This window comes from Hermetia illucens, chromosome 3 (genome assembly GCF_905115235.1).
Source record: "Hermetia illucens chromosome 3, iHerIll2.2.curated.20191125, whole genome shotgun sequence".
In the NCBI taxonomy this organism is placed as follows: Eukaryota; Metazoa; Arthropoda; class Insecta; order Diptera; family Stratiomyidae; genus Hermetia; species Hermetia illucens.
Window position 1 is genome coordinate 47403844 of NC_051851.1, and position 15957 is coordinate 47419800.

Here is a 15957-nt window from a genome sequence, read left to right on the forward strand (position 1 = left end):
ATCAGAAAAAACACCTAGTTCTTTTTTTAACTTATATATTAACTGTAAAAAAACATGGACATTAATTTCAAAATAAATGCATTTTAATTTTAATGTTTTGTGGCGAACTGGATCATCTGAACCAACAAAATATCAATGAATTTAGTTAAAGGACAATAAAAACTAGTGTTTGATCGAAGGATTAAAAAAATATGCATTTGTCACAAAATAGTAGACAATTAAAGTTATTCGTTCGATTTTTCACCATAAAAAGGTCGTTTTCTGGCTACAAAACGGCCATTTTTAATCGGAAAAGAAAATCGAACGATTAAAACTGCATTTTTATGTATTGAATAAGCTTGCCAATTGTCAAAAAGATAGTTTTAGTACTTTCCGAGTCATTTTGGTCATCGGTTTTAAAAATGTTATTTGTAGAAAAACGCGTATAGAGTTTCAAATTCAGGTCGTTTACGGTACAGATTGTTCTCTTTCAGCGATCACATCGCAATCAATTTTATTCGGATCGACTTGAAATTTTAAGGACGTATTCTCAGATAATTATACTTAAAAAAAGCAATAAAGCGCCGTTTTTTCAAAGCCACAAGTGGGGTTAATCCCTTAAGAAACTAAAACTTACAACCCCATACATGCACTTCATATATATAATATGTATATCTGTATAACACAAAAATCAAAGATGAATTTGCATAAAAAGTAATTCAACGCCATTCTTACTCAAATAGTCAAATGTGTTTGCTCTCATTTATTACTGAACAAAAAATTCTAATTTTATAAATTCTCAGTTTTTAAGGCAACCTGTTATTTTTACCGGCTGGATGATTTCTTCTCAATCGAGCACTTTTATTGTAACGTAATTATCATCATCATTATTCTCACCGTCGTCCTCGCTTCCTGTTATTTGCCGAACGTCTTCTAGAATTCGATTTCCATTAAGAATATCAGCTGTCAGGGAGCAACCCAGTAGCTGAGAACCATTGATCTATATCTAGTTTCGAAATGCTAAGTTTCTCCTGGTCGTTGATTTCTGCCATGCGTTGGATAAAAAACAGTGATAAATAATCACTGCCATCTCATCCCTTCTTTGAAACTTTTAATACAATTTTCTCATGGAATTGGAGCAGCTCTTGGTCAATTGGACAGAAACTTCCTCCCACTTTTTTGGTCCATAACCTCCTTTTTGAACTAACACCCAAGGTTCAAAAACACATCTGACATGCCTCATCTGCCTTTGCCCTGGACAAAATGATAGTCACCTGTCTTTTTTAAAACAATTTGTAATTATGGTAGATGTGACATATAAATCTCAATTCTTTTTGATTCCCCAAAAGTTTCAGAACTTTCTTTAAAAACGTTTCTGGTAAAACATTTTGGATGATTCTCATGTCCCTTGGTTGGACTTTAATCCTCATATTCTTGTCCTCATCCGTCAAACAACTTATAGAAATATCCCCTGCCATCCATAACCGTCTGTTTGTCATATAATTGATCGGTTACGCACCTTTTATTTTTAGAAAACAATAAGGCCTGTTACTTTTTCGTATTATTGAAGTCTTCAATTTGTTTAACTCAGCCATGTTGGCTCCAGTCAATAAAGTTAGTCTTCCATTTGCTATGCTTTCGGTCGAAATATTTAGCACCTTCTAGCACTAAAGTGTCGTCAAAAAATAATAATATACCTTCTGCAGTCGAGTTGTAGAAAGTCCTTCAAGCCGTCCTCATGGCTCCTTGATTGCTGCACTTTTTCCGGGTATAATTTTTTCGTAGATTATATGTTAATTTTTTAATCCGCTGTAGCTAACCGTCGTGGGCTATTAAATCAGGACAATTCAAGCCTTTTTTCCAATTCTAGCGTCTATTCCTCCAATATTGGTCGGCCTATGGGGTGATAGCTTCTTTTCACTAAACTGAACTATCTGGTATTTGCATGCTGCGTTTGTTGCATGCTGTTTCCACACTTTACGAGGAACCTTGTTACCCGTTACCATTCTGCGCATGCTGCTTAACAAATTTTCCTCGTATTGAAAAAGTCCCTAATGAACAAAAGGGTGCTAGCTGAGGCAAATTATTAATTAAACCCGCCTACCTAATTGGACGGCAAACCAGGTGAAATTCAGTTAAAATCAAACAATTACGTCTTTCTCATTCAAAGGGTTGAAACGGTCTCGATTGCTATTTGCCTCTATTTAATCAGACGACGACTTTATTATTATCTCCTGCCTATCTTGAACTAATGGTAAAGGTAAAAGTTTGTATATTATTCCTCAGTATTCAACAAGGGAATTTCACATTGAAAAGAACCCGCTTACCAATTTAACTTTTAACTGTTCTCGAATCGTCTCAAAATATTCTCTAAGCTGATACCATGCTTGGCATCGAGAATAACCATAAACTAGTTCTCCTACATAGTTTGATAATGTAGCATCATTAAAGTCAACAAAATAGCGACAGAATTCAAAGTGGTGGTAAACGAGGTTTCGCGACATATACGATTTCTCAACCGCTCAGTTTCATCCACTTGCCTCAAGATCTCATTAAAACCTCTCATTAGACGCAAGTTGACTCTTTTTAAGGTTTTGGGTAAAACAAAAACTTATTAAAATCGACTTACTGTCTCTCTATTTGTCATACGCATTTTTCTCAAAAACGGTCTTTAGTTGATTCTAATAAAGCACGATCCTGCCAAGTTTGGTAGAAGTCGAATTCAGTGCAAATTCTAAAAATTTGAATGCCAATAGCGCGGGAATGTGAATATTCTAACATAGTATATGCATATACATTATGCACTAGGTTCTAATAGGACAAATATCAACTCAAATGCTTCTATATAAGAAATAAACAAAACTTTTCATACTTGAAGCGTCCAGCTTCTAGTTTCCCAACTTGTTTAAGGTTTTGTCTGAAACAAAATATTATAAAATCGGGTGAATGTCTGCCTGTCAGACGCGCTTTTCTCAGAAACGACTGCACCGATTGACACAAAATTTGATAAGAAGATGGGGACTTTATAATGAACTTACGGGAAATAGGAGGACCAGAAGATCATCTTAATTGGTCGAGAACGACCTAGAGGGAAGAGCTATCTCAGAAACCTAAAAGGTTTGGCGAAATTGACCGTGAAGGTCCGCCCGCAAAGACTGAAGCTCCATCAAAGTGCTCGGTCGACACGTTCTTGTACGCCTCTGTACTAGCCGGGCTCGGGAATGTGGGTGGTGGGTCCTTTGAGTGCTTTGATCCCTCACATGTCATTAATACAAAATTACCGTGTCTACAAACGAAGAAATTCGCAACGGTCTAACGATGAAAACCAGAACACGAGCTAAAACTGGAAAATAAAAAAAACGCCGGATCTCGGCGTGGCATGTGTTTATGGTTGTCCTGTTTCTGTCTGTGGATAGAAATATTTAGACCACTAAAGTACGAATTGCATAATTAAATTATCTAGTAATCATTTTCCTCGAGACACCAAAACTCGACCAATATTCCCTTCAAAATCTTCTAGGGCTGGTTTTCGATGCAGGTCGTTGAGTAGATTAGCAATGAACCACGCCAACAGCTTGCCACAAAAAAAACGTTAGTTTTCTTGAATCAACTCCGATGAATGGGCTGGTGGATGGGTCGGAATTGGCTGAGTAAAGCGCCGTACAACAGCACCTAATCAAATAAAATGCACTAAACTGAAGAATAGTGTTTGCTGTCTGTCACCCAAATGAAAGTGGATTTGGTCTGTCCAATATTCAACAAGAAGCAAAACGTTCGCCACGCTCGATTGCCTTAATTGCAAGGGGATGATGATTAAGCACTGGCGACGTTAACGATCACCTTCAACCCTTTCAACATTGCAGTTATACCCCGTACTGCGCTTTTGTTTGCGATTTACACAACTCAGCTTTAATAAAAACTCTTCTCACGAGTCCTTCGACTGCACTATTACCTCATACAGTGGTATCGTTAATTGGTTACAGTCCTTTCTTCGTGAAATCTGGCGCTCTGAAATCGTGTTCGCTTGGCCCTCCGAATCGCAAAACACTCACTCGCTAACAACAAACTCAAATTCCATAAACTAATTTAAATTCTCATTCGCCAGTCAAAGCTTCTTGCACTACCAAACTCTAATTCCTCCGAAAAAAATGAAAATCGTACTCGCAAAATAGCCAGTGATTTCCACGAAGCAGGTACAGGTGAAAATCGCTTCAGCCCTCTTCTCGCTCCAGGGAAATTCCTCGATCGTTCCCCACAGTCTTGCTTTCACCACTCTTCCCGGTGCCACCCAAAACTGTTCTCCACATCTCACCGGCCGTTGTACAGCTGTCCAACCACGAATCGATGATCCCCATTCCGCTACGCTTGCCTTGAATTCTGTTGAACTTCAAGAGTTCATGTTGCAGCAACATGCACGTGCGCTTACGGATACGGCAAATGATCCCCCTCTGTCAAGATTAATTCGCCCGAATGCATTCAATAATGTGCAATCTTGGATCATGTGGAGTATTAAATGAAAGATATTAGTTTTGACATTTGTTGGAAAGGTGGGAGTTTCATACCTGAAGCGCTGAACTTCCAGTCTCCGATTTGTTATTACCTTAATCGTATTTTCCGCGATAATAGTTTGCGGAAATATACATTCAACATTTCCTCGTTTACAGGAACTATATCTGCCTCAATATTTTCCTGCTTCTGCATACATGTCGACCGTTGCTGGAGTCATCTAAGGTATTCACGTCACCATTCACACCAAAACTTATGACGCATACCCTAAAGTCGGTCCTAGATATCACATATTCGCCTTCTTCTTAAGATGGATTGCATCTGAAACTGCGAGCTTAGGCGAGTCAGGACATGTAATGGTGTAATCAAATTCAAACTCTCTCTACTGCTCTCCGCTGACTCGCTTCAAATCGTACTTGACCGATTTAAATCTCGCTTCTCATAGTCCCCCGAAATGGGATGAAGCAGGAATAATGAAGTACGAGTCACTACAGATATATAACTTTTTTGTAACATAATTTTCGAAACAGTGATTGTTACATATTTCAATGTAATTCATAATCTGTAGTATGGTCTTTAATTGTATTTTTTTTGTATTCAGAATATTGTAAGAAAATATAAAACAAATGAAATTTATCTAATTTTCCCCGCTTGACTTACCTGTCTTTTCCTTTCAGGTTAATTCACCCAAAGAAGTTATGAATGAATGGCAACAACGACCACAAATGTTAGTTTCAAGATATATTCGGAAAGTTCTTTCCCACCAAGGGCAGCTGAAATCCTTCTACAGTCAGCATGGATCCATAAAATCCCCAAGGCGCTTCAAGTTAGTTCAGCAAGAATCTCAGGCACATGAATAATTCATATAAACATGATATAATAAATCTACTCGTCATTATAAATTCAAACTGTCACTAACTGGGCTTAATTTATTGAAAGGGTATTATTAAATGCGAATTGATTATTTTCGCTTAGTCGTGCATTTAAGAAATAAGTTTAATTTCCCAGAAAAGGCTAAAGAAATCACAGTTACTATTTTACGTGAGCATAGTTTGTTAATGCATTTGTAATATTTTATGTTGAGTAATTTGCTGAAATAAGGGTTAATATAAATTTCCAAAACAGGTCGAATGTGAATGGTGATGAGAATAATGTTGTAAGTTTTACAAAAAGAAATCCTAAGCATTGAGTTAATTTATGTTATAAGTTATATTAATAATTCAAGTTTATCTGTTTGATACATAAACATGTAGATGTATGTAAATAATAAAATGATATTTCTATGTATTGCAAACAAAAGTATATATTGGAATTACATATGTTCTTCGGAGCTGACCCCTTGGTAGAAGTGGTTGGTTATTTGCTACAAAGCTCTGCTACTTTAAGTTTCGGGTGTTTAAAATTGTGTTATTGAATATTGAGTAGGCGCAGCTACTGCCCACATGCACTATTCCGGTAAATATCAAACTGTGCTGTCGATAAAGGAATCACGCCACAACGTTATCGGAAGTAGCAGAGAAAAGGCCTAAAATGAGAGATTTTTCGCTGTTTGATTAATAATTTGCTTGTATAAGCAAAAAAAGAAATTGGAAGATGCGATATCGTATTTCTCTATGATATTTGGAATTCTAGAGTGATAGCCAATATTTCCAGTAATGGAATTAAGGAAGGTTTTTCTTTTTGGTCACAAAGTGGTTTATTAAGCAAATAGCATGTTTCGAGAATCAGTTGTTTTCTTTTTCAGCGGATCAGTGAAGAAGGAACAACTGATTCCCGATAGTTGATATTTCTTTAAGAAATCATTTTGCAGCCACTTTTGTTGATAAGTTCGACATCACAGCGTAATTGGGTGGAATTCGAATATGTAATAGCAAATTCAAATCTGTGGCTGCATGAGGAGGATTCTTAATGAAGTGTTAGCTTCCTTTTTTGTCAGTTAGTAAAAGAAAGGGTTAATCAACCAAATAAGCATTATATTCTATTCCCTAAAGTATTAAACTTTGTGGTTTCCAGCAGCCATAAATCATTTTGATGATAATGTATCTGCTGCACCGCATTTGTTAAAGTATTTTTTTCTGCCCACTATAGTTTTTTGAACTCATTTGATGAAAAAGTCCATAATAAGTAGTGAAGCTCGCGGAAATTTTTAAATGGGGTGGTGTAGCATCGTTAAGTATAAACTGTGTTTTTAGCAAACGTTTAAATGTAAATCAATAGATCCCTTGCTTCTAAGAGCATTTATTAAATGATCGCGTTCGACAGCATGAGTGGAACAATTAACAATCAACTCATTGTGAAAAAATTTAAAGAACCCAATCGACACACACAATTTATTTTTCCTAGTATTTTGCAGAAGTTAAGCTATTATTATTATTATTCTGTTAAGGGAAAGTCGCACCGCGTCCTTAAAGAACTATTGTGCCCCTTTTACTGGTTATAGTGTACCTATTAATTAGAGTATCTCAAACAAGCCTATAACCGTCCGGAACGTTAGTATATTCCCTACTTCAAGATCTGTGAACTTTGCATCTGGTATTAAGTGTTGTCCCAGATACTTCGACCTACCTTGCGCAAGTGCCGGACACTATTCCAGGACGTGCATAGAGGTTCCATCACACTCCGCACAAAACCTGCAGGCAGTCCGCGTAGATATCCTTTAGGTTAGCTAATGGAGTTGTCGCATTTGGGGAACACGCTGTCAACGGATGGCTACGTCTAAAACGGGGTTGAGCAAACTTTCAATATTAGATATACAATTTGAGTTGATCATAACGCTCCTCTAAACAAAAGAATTGCAAGAGCTCTGGATTATCTCGTTTACAATAAATACTATTTATTAATGTTTTGGTGAGCATCACTAACCGATAATGTTCTATTATCTTATCAAAAGAGCAGTACAAAATATGTGTTTTTTGACACAATCAAAATATGCATATGTATGTATATTTTTCGCTCCATTCTGAATAATCCAAAATGAGCACTTAACCAACAGCATAAACCATTCTACAGTGAACTACTTTCAACTTCCTGAGATAATCTACAGGGAAACGCAATATCAATTCAAAAATTGCTAAAAGCCAAAGCAGTTGCCCTGGACTCGGTAAAAAGTAAGGAATATCAGGTTAATAACAAACATACATATATACTTGAAAAAAATTGCAGAGAAGAGATAGTACATACATTACAGCAAAATGCAAAATATTTGTTTATGTAAATTGCGTTAAACCTTTGCGTGTTAAATCGCACAGATTAAAATTGAATTCCTTGGGAAAACATATTTATAAGTAGAGGATCTAAGTGATCCACTCATTGACTTGGACAACAAAACTAATATCGTATCATAAACTATAAAAAAATTAAATGAAACATAAAAGAATAAACGAATTGAATAATGCCTATAGTTAGATGTTATTTTGCACAATAATGCCTATTATTAAATAATGTTATTGTTACCATTGTTATTGCAAACATTTAGAATAATGGAAACCATTCACCCTCTATATAGTGAATGAATACTCAAAGGATTCCTGACTTGATAAGCTCGATTTGACTAGATCGAGGTATTCTGAAAAATGGAAATGGAACCTTTAAAAATATCAATAGCGAACTAATGAATTGTCATATCTCTCTTTATGAAGAATATACTTACTAATACAACTAATACCGTAAATTACTTCGTCCTTATTATTATACCTACACTTTTTGTAATCAAATGTTACGAAAAAATAATAAATTTATTTGTTTTTCCTAATATAATCTTGCCAAATTTTCATGTTTCATATGAAGAGTAATGTTAGAATGCATATCGGTGGAAAGTGAAGTACGAACGTTTTTAAAATTGATCGTGAACTTTTATTATGCGGTGTAAAAGAAATTTTTAGATAATATAAACCGCAAATGGTCAAACCCATGACTCCAATTTTGTGTCACAATGTTTCTACAAGTAACAGATTGATAGATTCATAATTTGCTCCATTAATCATGGCATTAAAGCATGTTGTGGTGATGTTTGTACTGCCATTATATAAAAGTGTCTAAAATAAGAGTATTTGAAGCATTAAAACATATACCATTTTATAATCTCTGGAAGTTTACTAACTTATAATGGCATTTCTGTGCTGATCATCAGCCTAGAGCAATAGTCTCCATAAACAGCAAAATTCAGGAATCGTGCATGAAAATATAAGATTAATTACGCATTCAATCTTTATGTTAACATGTGTGCATTTCAGATATTTAGTGCATGCAGTCAAAAGTGAAATAAATTAATATGGTGAATATTCACTAACTATTGGAAAGACCTCGAAATACATCAATGAACTTCTTTAATAATTCTACAACACATTAAAAAGTAATTCACCAAATTTTAAAATTTCCTACTTATAATCACAAAAACGCTTAAATAAAAATCATTAACTCAAGAGTAAACAGTCTGCACATAACAAAGAGAAATTGATTTAAATCTATTGTGTAAAAGAAAAAACTTTCGATTTGTATTAGGAGTTTTTTGATGGTATTTTGATCAACGTTATATAATCTGAATTAAAGCCCACTAAATAAAAGTTGTATGATTTAAAAACAAGAGACATTTTGTTACGATATTGCATTAAAACGTGTTTGTTGTATTTGTAAATAAAATAATATTAAAAAGACTTCGTAAGCAAGTCATGTTTTTTTATTATCAATGTCCACATTCTGAATCTTTAATTGGGATAATGAAAACGTTCATTTTGAAAATGTGAAGTAAATTTTCGAAATGATAACATGCCCACTTATATGCTTATAAACCTTGGAAGGTATAATTTTTGTGATAAAAGTTCGTCAATCGTAACTTCGCAAAGGAACGTAAGCGTGTGCGTGGCATCTCAGCATCAGCGTCCGTTGATTCTCTTTGTTCAGTGACGACCGGATGAGAGATTTTGCTTACCTAGGTCTCTTCAACGGCTCAACACTCATTTTAAAATATTAATTTAAAAATGGCCATTGCGAAATGCAATTTAAACGCTTGTTTCTGACTTAAGTGAAACATTGTCCACGCTTGCACTGAAATCTAGCTGGATTAGCGTCAAGTCGGAAAACTCGTTTAAGGACGACAGCGGATAGAAGTGCAGTTGGTGAGTCGGAATTTAAGCATCGAGTGGATCGCGCGTCAAATGGAAAGGCTGTTAAGTTAAATGTAAAATGCATCCCTTGTCAGCTATTTTAGCATTTTTTAAGATCATTTATTCGAGGGTCTCGAATGAGTTTTTTTCATGTCTCTTAGTTTCTTCTTTCCCGATGTTCGTATAATGAAAACAATTTAAAGCCAACGCTTGGGACAGCATCGAAGAGAAAAGGATCGGATTCCACCCCATTGCAGGCGGATCTATAATTAGCATTATCTTCTTTGAAATTCCTTCCGCGCATTTTTTCGGTCTTCCTACTAAGGAGCACAGCAGTAGTGTCCTGGAACTCCACAGGGAGAAGTCCTGGTGCGTCCGTTATCCGGTTTTCTGTTGACGGATTTTCGTTAATCAGCCCTGATGCCAATGAAGTAATTATTTAGGAAATACATGTATGTCATGTAATTTAATGTAACGACTATCTCAACAACCTCGTCCTTTTGGGTATCGAAAAGAATTTAATCCTGGCTCGACATTTCGTCTAAATGTTTTTGAACTAATGACCAACGAATAATAATGTTTACGAATAATGGTCGCGGTTTGCCGCGAACCTCAAGCGTTGTGAACTCCAAACGCAACTCAGCTAGTAGAGAACAACACGATACTGGCCAACGAGCATAACATTAAGGAGGTATGACTCCCCTCTAGACTCGAATTTGTATAAATAAAAAGTCGTACCAAGGGGTGGGTGGGGCATGCGACTGGTTGTAATTAGAAGTGACAATAATGATTGATGTCACGGATGCCACCACGTGGTTACACGAGCACGTATTTCGGTGTGTGATAACAACCTAGTTGGTCAGTTGAAGCCAAAAACTTTATTTTAAAAAACCCGTGAAAATCGTCATTTCATGTTGTAAAAATCGTGAAAATCGTTGTTTCGTATTATAGTATAGTGTAATGCGTTCCACTCTTTCTATGACCATATGTGAGTTCAATACCAGCCACATATTTAGTTTTCAGAGTCTAAAAATCATCAGATAGGATGTAAAGTAAGTCATGCCCACTAGATTCGAGCGTGGAAATAGTTTCTCTCACAAAAGGTTCCGAAGTTTTCCTTCTGTGTGGTCTCATACCTGTCATTACTGGATCAGAAAAGTAACCTGTAAATAAGATAAGATGGTAGACATTTAATTCCAGTAGATTACATTTTCACTTGTTTGAACATTAAGGAACAATTTCGTAAGGAACAATTTCAGGACTACTTTCAACCAAATTGACCACGTGTTGATCGAACGCCGCCACCTCTAAGCCTTGATGAATGTAAGAAAATATAGGGAGGCCAATATAGACTCGGGTCACTATCTCGTTGGCATAGTGCTCCGAGCTCGAAATACGACACCACCCAGAATCCCTTTTGACAATGAGGTGAGAATTAACACTGAACAGCACAGCCCTCCGGAACACCTATAAAGGAGAAATGGATGCCGTAATAACCGCAGTCAGCAGAGATCCTGGAGATGAAGCATCAACAAATGATCTTCACAATCACCTGAAGAACGCTATTATAAATACGGCCACAAACATACTTGGCCCCAGCCGCAATAAAAGTCGGAACGGCTGGTTTGACGATGAATGTAAGCTAGCAACGGAACGGAAGAATGCTGCATACCGAGTAATGCTGCATTCTCAAAGAACGCGGGCACGCGCAGAGACTTATCACGAACTCCGGCGAGCAGAGAAGCGACTTCACAAACGGAAGAAGGAAGCCTGGGAGAACCAATAGGTCTGTGAACTCGAAAAGTACAAGGAGCAACCGCACCAGCCGTGCAAGTTTTAACAATAAGTCAGCAGGATGAAGCCTTACACACTTTGATGTTCATCCCGCCGAAGCAAAAAGGGAAATCTGATTTCCGACAGAATAGGCATATTGGAGCGATGGGTTGAGTACTGAAGACGAGGGACAAATACTGCCCACCAAGTATAGAAGAAACAGTTCGTGCAATTTATCGGCTTAAAAATCATAAGTCACCAGGAGCCGATGGAATTACAGTCGAATTGGTTAAATATTGAGACGACCAATTACACCAAACGGTTCATCAACTTATGCTCAAGGTGTGGGACAACGAATGAATGCCTGACGACTGGCAAAGAGGCATTATCTGTCCCATATATAAAAAGGAGGATATCACGTTGTGCAGCAATTATAGAGGTATCACGTTGCTGAGTTCCATTTATAATATATTCTTCAGTATCTTGCTAGATCGGATAGCCCCATATGCCCGGAACATCATTAGCCCATTCCAAAGAGGCTTCACTCCAGGCAAATCAGCAACAGATCAGATTTTCTTTCTGTGGCAAGCGATGGAAAAACTGTTGGAACATGGACATCAATTGCATCATCGTTTCATCGATTTTAAGACCATCTATGATAGCATAGCCAGGGTAAAACTGTACACGGTCATGAGAAAATCCGGTATCCCAACGAAATTGATAAGACTGATTAGGCTGACCCTGACTAATGTGCGAGGGGGAGATAAAAACAGCAGGATCACTCTCAAGACTATTCGACATCAACAACGATCTGAGACGTACAAACTGCCTTCATCCAGATCGAGCAGGCGGCTATGGGAGCGAGATCTTGGGCTGCACATCAATGAAGGCAAGACAAAATATATGGTGGCAATGTCAGCACCAAAAACCAATTAACCAACAACATTAAATCGGTCAAATGGGAAGAATAAAAATAGAAGACTACAACTTTGAGACCGTTGAAAATTTCTCCTATCTAGGGTCGAAAATCACAGCCGATAACAGCTATGACGATGAAATCCGCACACGGTTGTTGGCAATCAACAGGACTTTTTTCAGCTTACAAAAACTGTTTCGCTCCAAATGTCTCACCATAGGGTCAAAGCTCTTACTGTACAAGACAATGACCTTGCCAGTCCTCATGTATTCCTTGGAGACTTGGGTTCTTAGCAAGAAAAATTGCGAACTCGTGGTTGCGTTCAAGAGAAGAATCCTCCGAAGAAGTTTTGATCCTCTACATGAGGATGGACGATTCCGTAGCCTACATAACGACGAAATCTATGAGCGATACCATGACCGTCAGGTTGGGGATAAAATCCGGCTCAATAGGTTATGGTAGGCGGGTCACTTATGGATGAGGATGATCTCACCCGAAATGTTCCACAAGCGAGAGAAGAGTGCTCCCCAGAGATCCGCCATCTAACCTCACATAATTCCAGAATGCCTAGCTTGTAACGCTAGAAAACTCTCGGACTCACTGTCTCCGTGGGATAAAAATGCAATTAACACCGGATGTTATTAAGAAGACCCTATCTACCCCTTGAAGCGGCTGGGGTTACACGGCATCCAGACTATAGTATGTAACTCGTCCCGGCTCGGGACCATCTTTATAGCATATGGAATATTTGGATTGAAGTGTGTAATTGCAACACTGACGAAAACATGCTGAAAAGTCTTGTGTTCTCAACCCTATGAAAATTGTAACTTCCATCGTTATAAGTACTCAGTGTTTGTTTTCGTAAACTAACCTTCAAAAAATTTTCCTATCTATAGTATTATGTATATGTATGTAGGCGTGATGAAGTATTGTAATAGCATCCAATAAAGTATGATATTAGGTCATCAAGCTCTATTTGGAGACATTCCGATAATTGGCCTAATAAGATGGAGAAATGTGTGTACAATACGAGTGGATTAGAATTTACTGATTGGAGGAGCAGTTTTCGCGAATGCTGTCTAAACATTTCACAGCTGTTGTCAGCAATTTCCAAGGAATTATGATGTTTGCAAACAATTAACCACGAACGTTTATTGAACTTTCCAAAGAGGCCCTCCAAAGCGTTTATGTTTGGACATCTATCATACTTAAAATTAGATATTAACGAACGTATAATACACTTTCGATCAAGCAAATTCTGACTAAAAGGGTCTCTAACAATCAAATGCAGATGCATATAGTGCAGCCGAAATTTAGTGAAATTAGCAATTAATTTAACCGTGAACTTTGATTTTTTCCACTCAGCGTAAATAACATACAACTTCTTGCAAAAATAAGCATATGTACATATATTAAAGTGAATTTGCAATGTGCATCATGTGTATATAATAGTAAATTGATAAAGATACAATTCGTTTGGTGTACGCAACATTGCCATTGTTTACTTTAATTTGGTGAACTTGCGCTTAAGGGGTAATACTACCTTGTGTGCATGAAATCAAGGGTCATTTTCTACAATTTATAGAAGAAAAATGAAATAATATTTTTCGCCTCTGATTTTCTTCTATATATAATATAATTTTGTAAATAATAGAATGATTTTGACCAATCTTAGGGATATTTTGGCTCTTCCATACTCTATATTGCTACAAGTTTTTATGACTCTAGGTTAAATTTAATGGATTTTTCTAGTCAATTTGCCAAGTAATAATACTATTATTAACTTAAGGGGGTCATCCCGTGTGTCGGGTTGGAGAAATCGATTTTTTTTCATGAATTGTATCTATATATAGTGGATAATATGTGGGCAAAGGGATTTTTCGATATTCCGAGTCGTTCAGAAATTACAGTGTTAAACAGGTAAGGCGTCTGCAGCCGCGGCTAGAGTACTCGATGAGAAAGAGCATGGAATCTTTTTTTACCTGTTAGTTTTTTACCTGAGCCTTATAAATTCGAATACAGGTATAAATATAAAAAGATGGAAAACCAATCAATTGTCTAAACTTATTTGCTGTTTGGAATAAAAAGGATAATCCCGTCTAGAGTGAGCACTGAAAGGCTATCAAGCTATACTCAGTTATATTTTGTTGTAAGTATTGTGCTGTTTGTGTGTTCAGTGATTTTTTTAAATGGTATTTCTGCTAATTTTTGCAAATAATAAAATATACGTAGTAGTAGAAAAGGAATGCGTAGGACGTGTCGAGAAAAGAATTGGAACGCGGCTTAGAAATGCAAAGAAGAATAACAAAGGCATTGGTGGAAAAGGGGCTGGAAAACTTACTGAAAAGGTTATTAACGACCTCACTACATTTTTTTGGCTAGCTATTCGTCGACACGCAAATTCGATAGAAGGAATGAAGCACGAAATTTGGGCAACTTTCTTCCATAAATGTTCTACAGACGAAAATCCTCAGCATCAAAATTGTCCAGCAGACGAGGACAGTTGGTGCAAATGGCGCAAAGCGGAATCTAAAGGAGAACTGGATAGTTTCCACCACGAGAAGGCACCTTTGACTGAAGAAGTTCAAATAGTCATCAAACCAATCTACGAAGATTTGTCACGAGATGATCTGTTGAACAGATGTTTAGGAGCAGGGACCCGGAATAACAATGAGTCGTTAAATGCATTGATCTGGACTCGCTCCTAAACACCCTCATTCTGGGGCCAAGGTCGTAGAAATAGCCACTTTTCTGGCTATAATTATTTTCAATGAAGGATTCAATGGCATTCTCAAAATCCTAGTGACAATAGAATGTCAAGTTGGTCACATATGTCACGTTTATACCGACCGCCGTAATGAAGTGCGAATTTGGCGGTCCGAACGACGATCGACTGACCTCGCTAAAAGAGCCAGAATTAAAACCAGGGAGCAACAATCGGCCTTGCAAGACTTTTTTGAAGAAACGGAGGGTGCTCTCTATGGACCAGGTATAGCAGATTAAAGGTCAGTGAAAATTTTACTGTTGATAATCACATTTAAATTTTCAAATGCGTTTTTCTCGAAACTTAATCTTAAAAATCGGCTACCACCATAGCTCAAAATCTATCCAACCAAATTCTTTGAAATTTTCACGACTTCTTTAATACATATTTGTACGGTCCGCAACCTAGGATAATTGCAATCGGGCGTGTCGTTTTTTTTTATTCATAAAAAAAACCGTAAAAAAACACCAAAATCCAAAAATTAAGTTTAAAAGCCCACCAAAAATTTACCTTTCAATATTTTCTAATTATCCTAGTTTGCGGACCGTAGAATATTGTCCACATTAAAATGCCGTTTAGTTTTTTTTCCTCAGATGAACACAGCGCCCTCCAGCGTGGCAGCAGAAAAACACCTTTTTTTGGAGATAGGTGCATAAATTCACACGTATTCCGAAAACTAGCTACGATATCAAACTGAAAAATTTATCACATATACTAGAGGTATAAATAAATATATGGTGAAAAAATCACGTTTCTATCTTTATCCAGTCCTTCAAAATAATTTTTCAAAAAAAGGCAAAAAAACGGCCTTCACACGGGATGACCCCCTTAAGCTGAGAAGATATCAGTATGGACGGTGTTTGAGACCTGGACACTATACAGAGGCAGTTCCATGGGTTTTTTAGATTTTTGGTTCC

At 36.9% G+C, this 15957-nt stretch overlaps 1 protein-coding gene across 2 annotated transcripts in view; it reads left to right on the top strand.

The window, feature by feature from the left end:
* LOC119650688 (uridine phosphorylase 1) overlaps positions 1–9149 on the top strand; it is a 119629-nt gene extending 110480 nt beyond the window's left edge. For both annotated transcript variants that reach the window (XM_038053651.1, XM_038053650.1), the window contains one exon: positions 5163–9149. In XM_038053651.1, coding sequence (XP_037909579.1) covers positions 5163–5345 — 183 coding nt within the window. In that variant the 3' untranslated portion in view covers positions 5346–9149. The remainder of the gene's footprint in view (positions 1–5162) is intronic.
* Positions 9150–15957: the final 6808 nt, after the last annotated feature.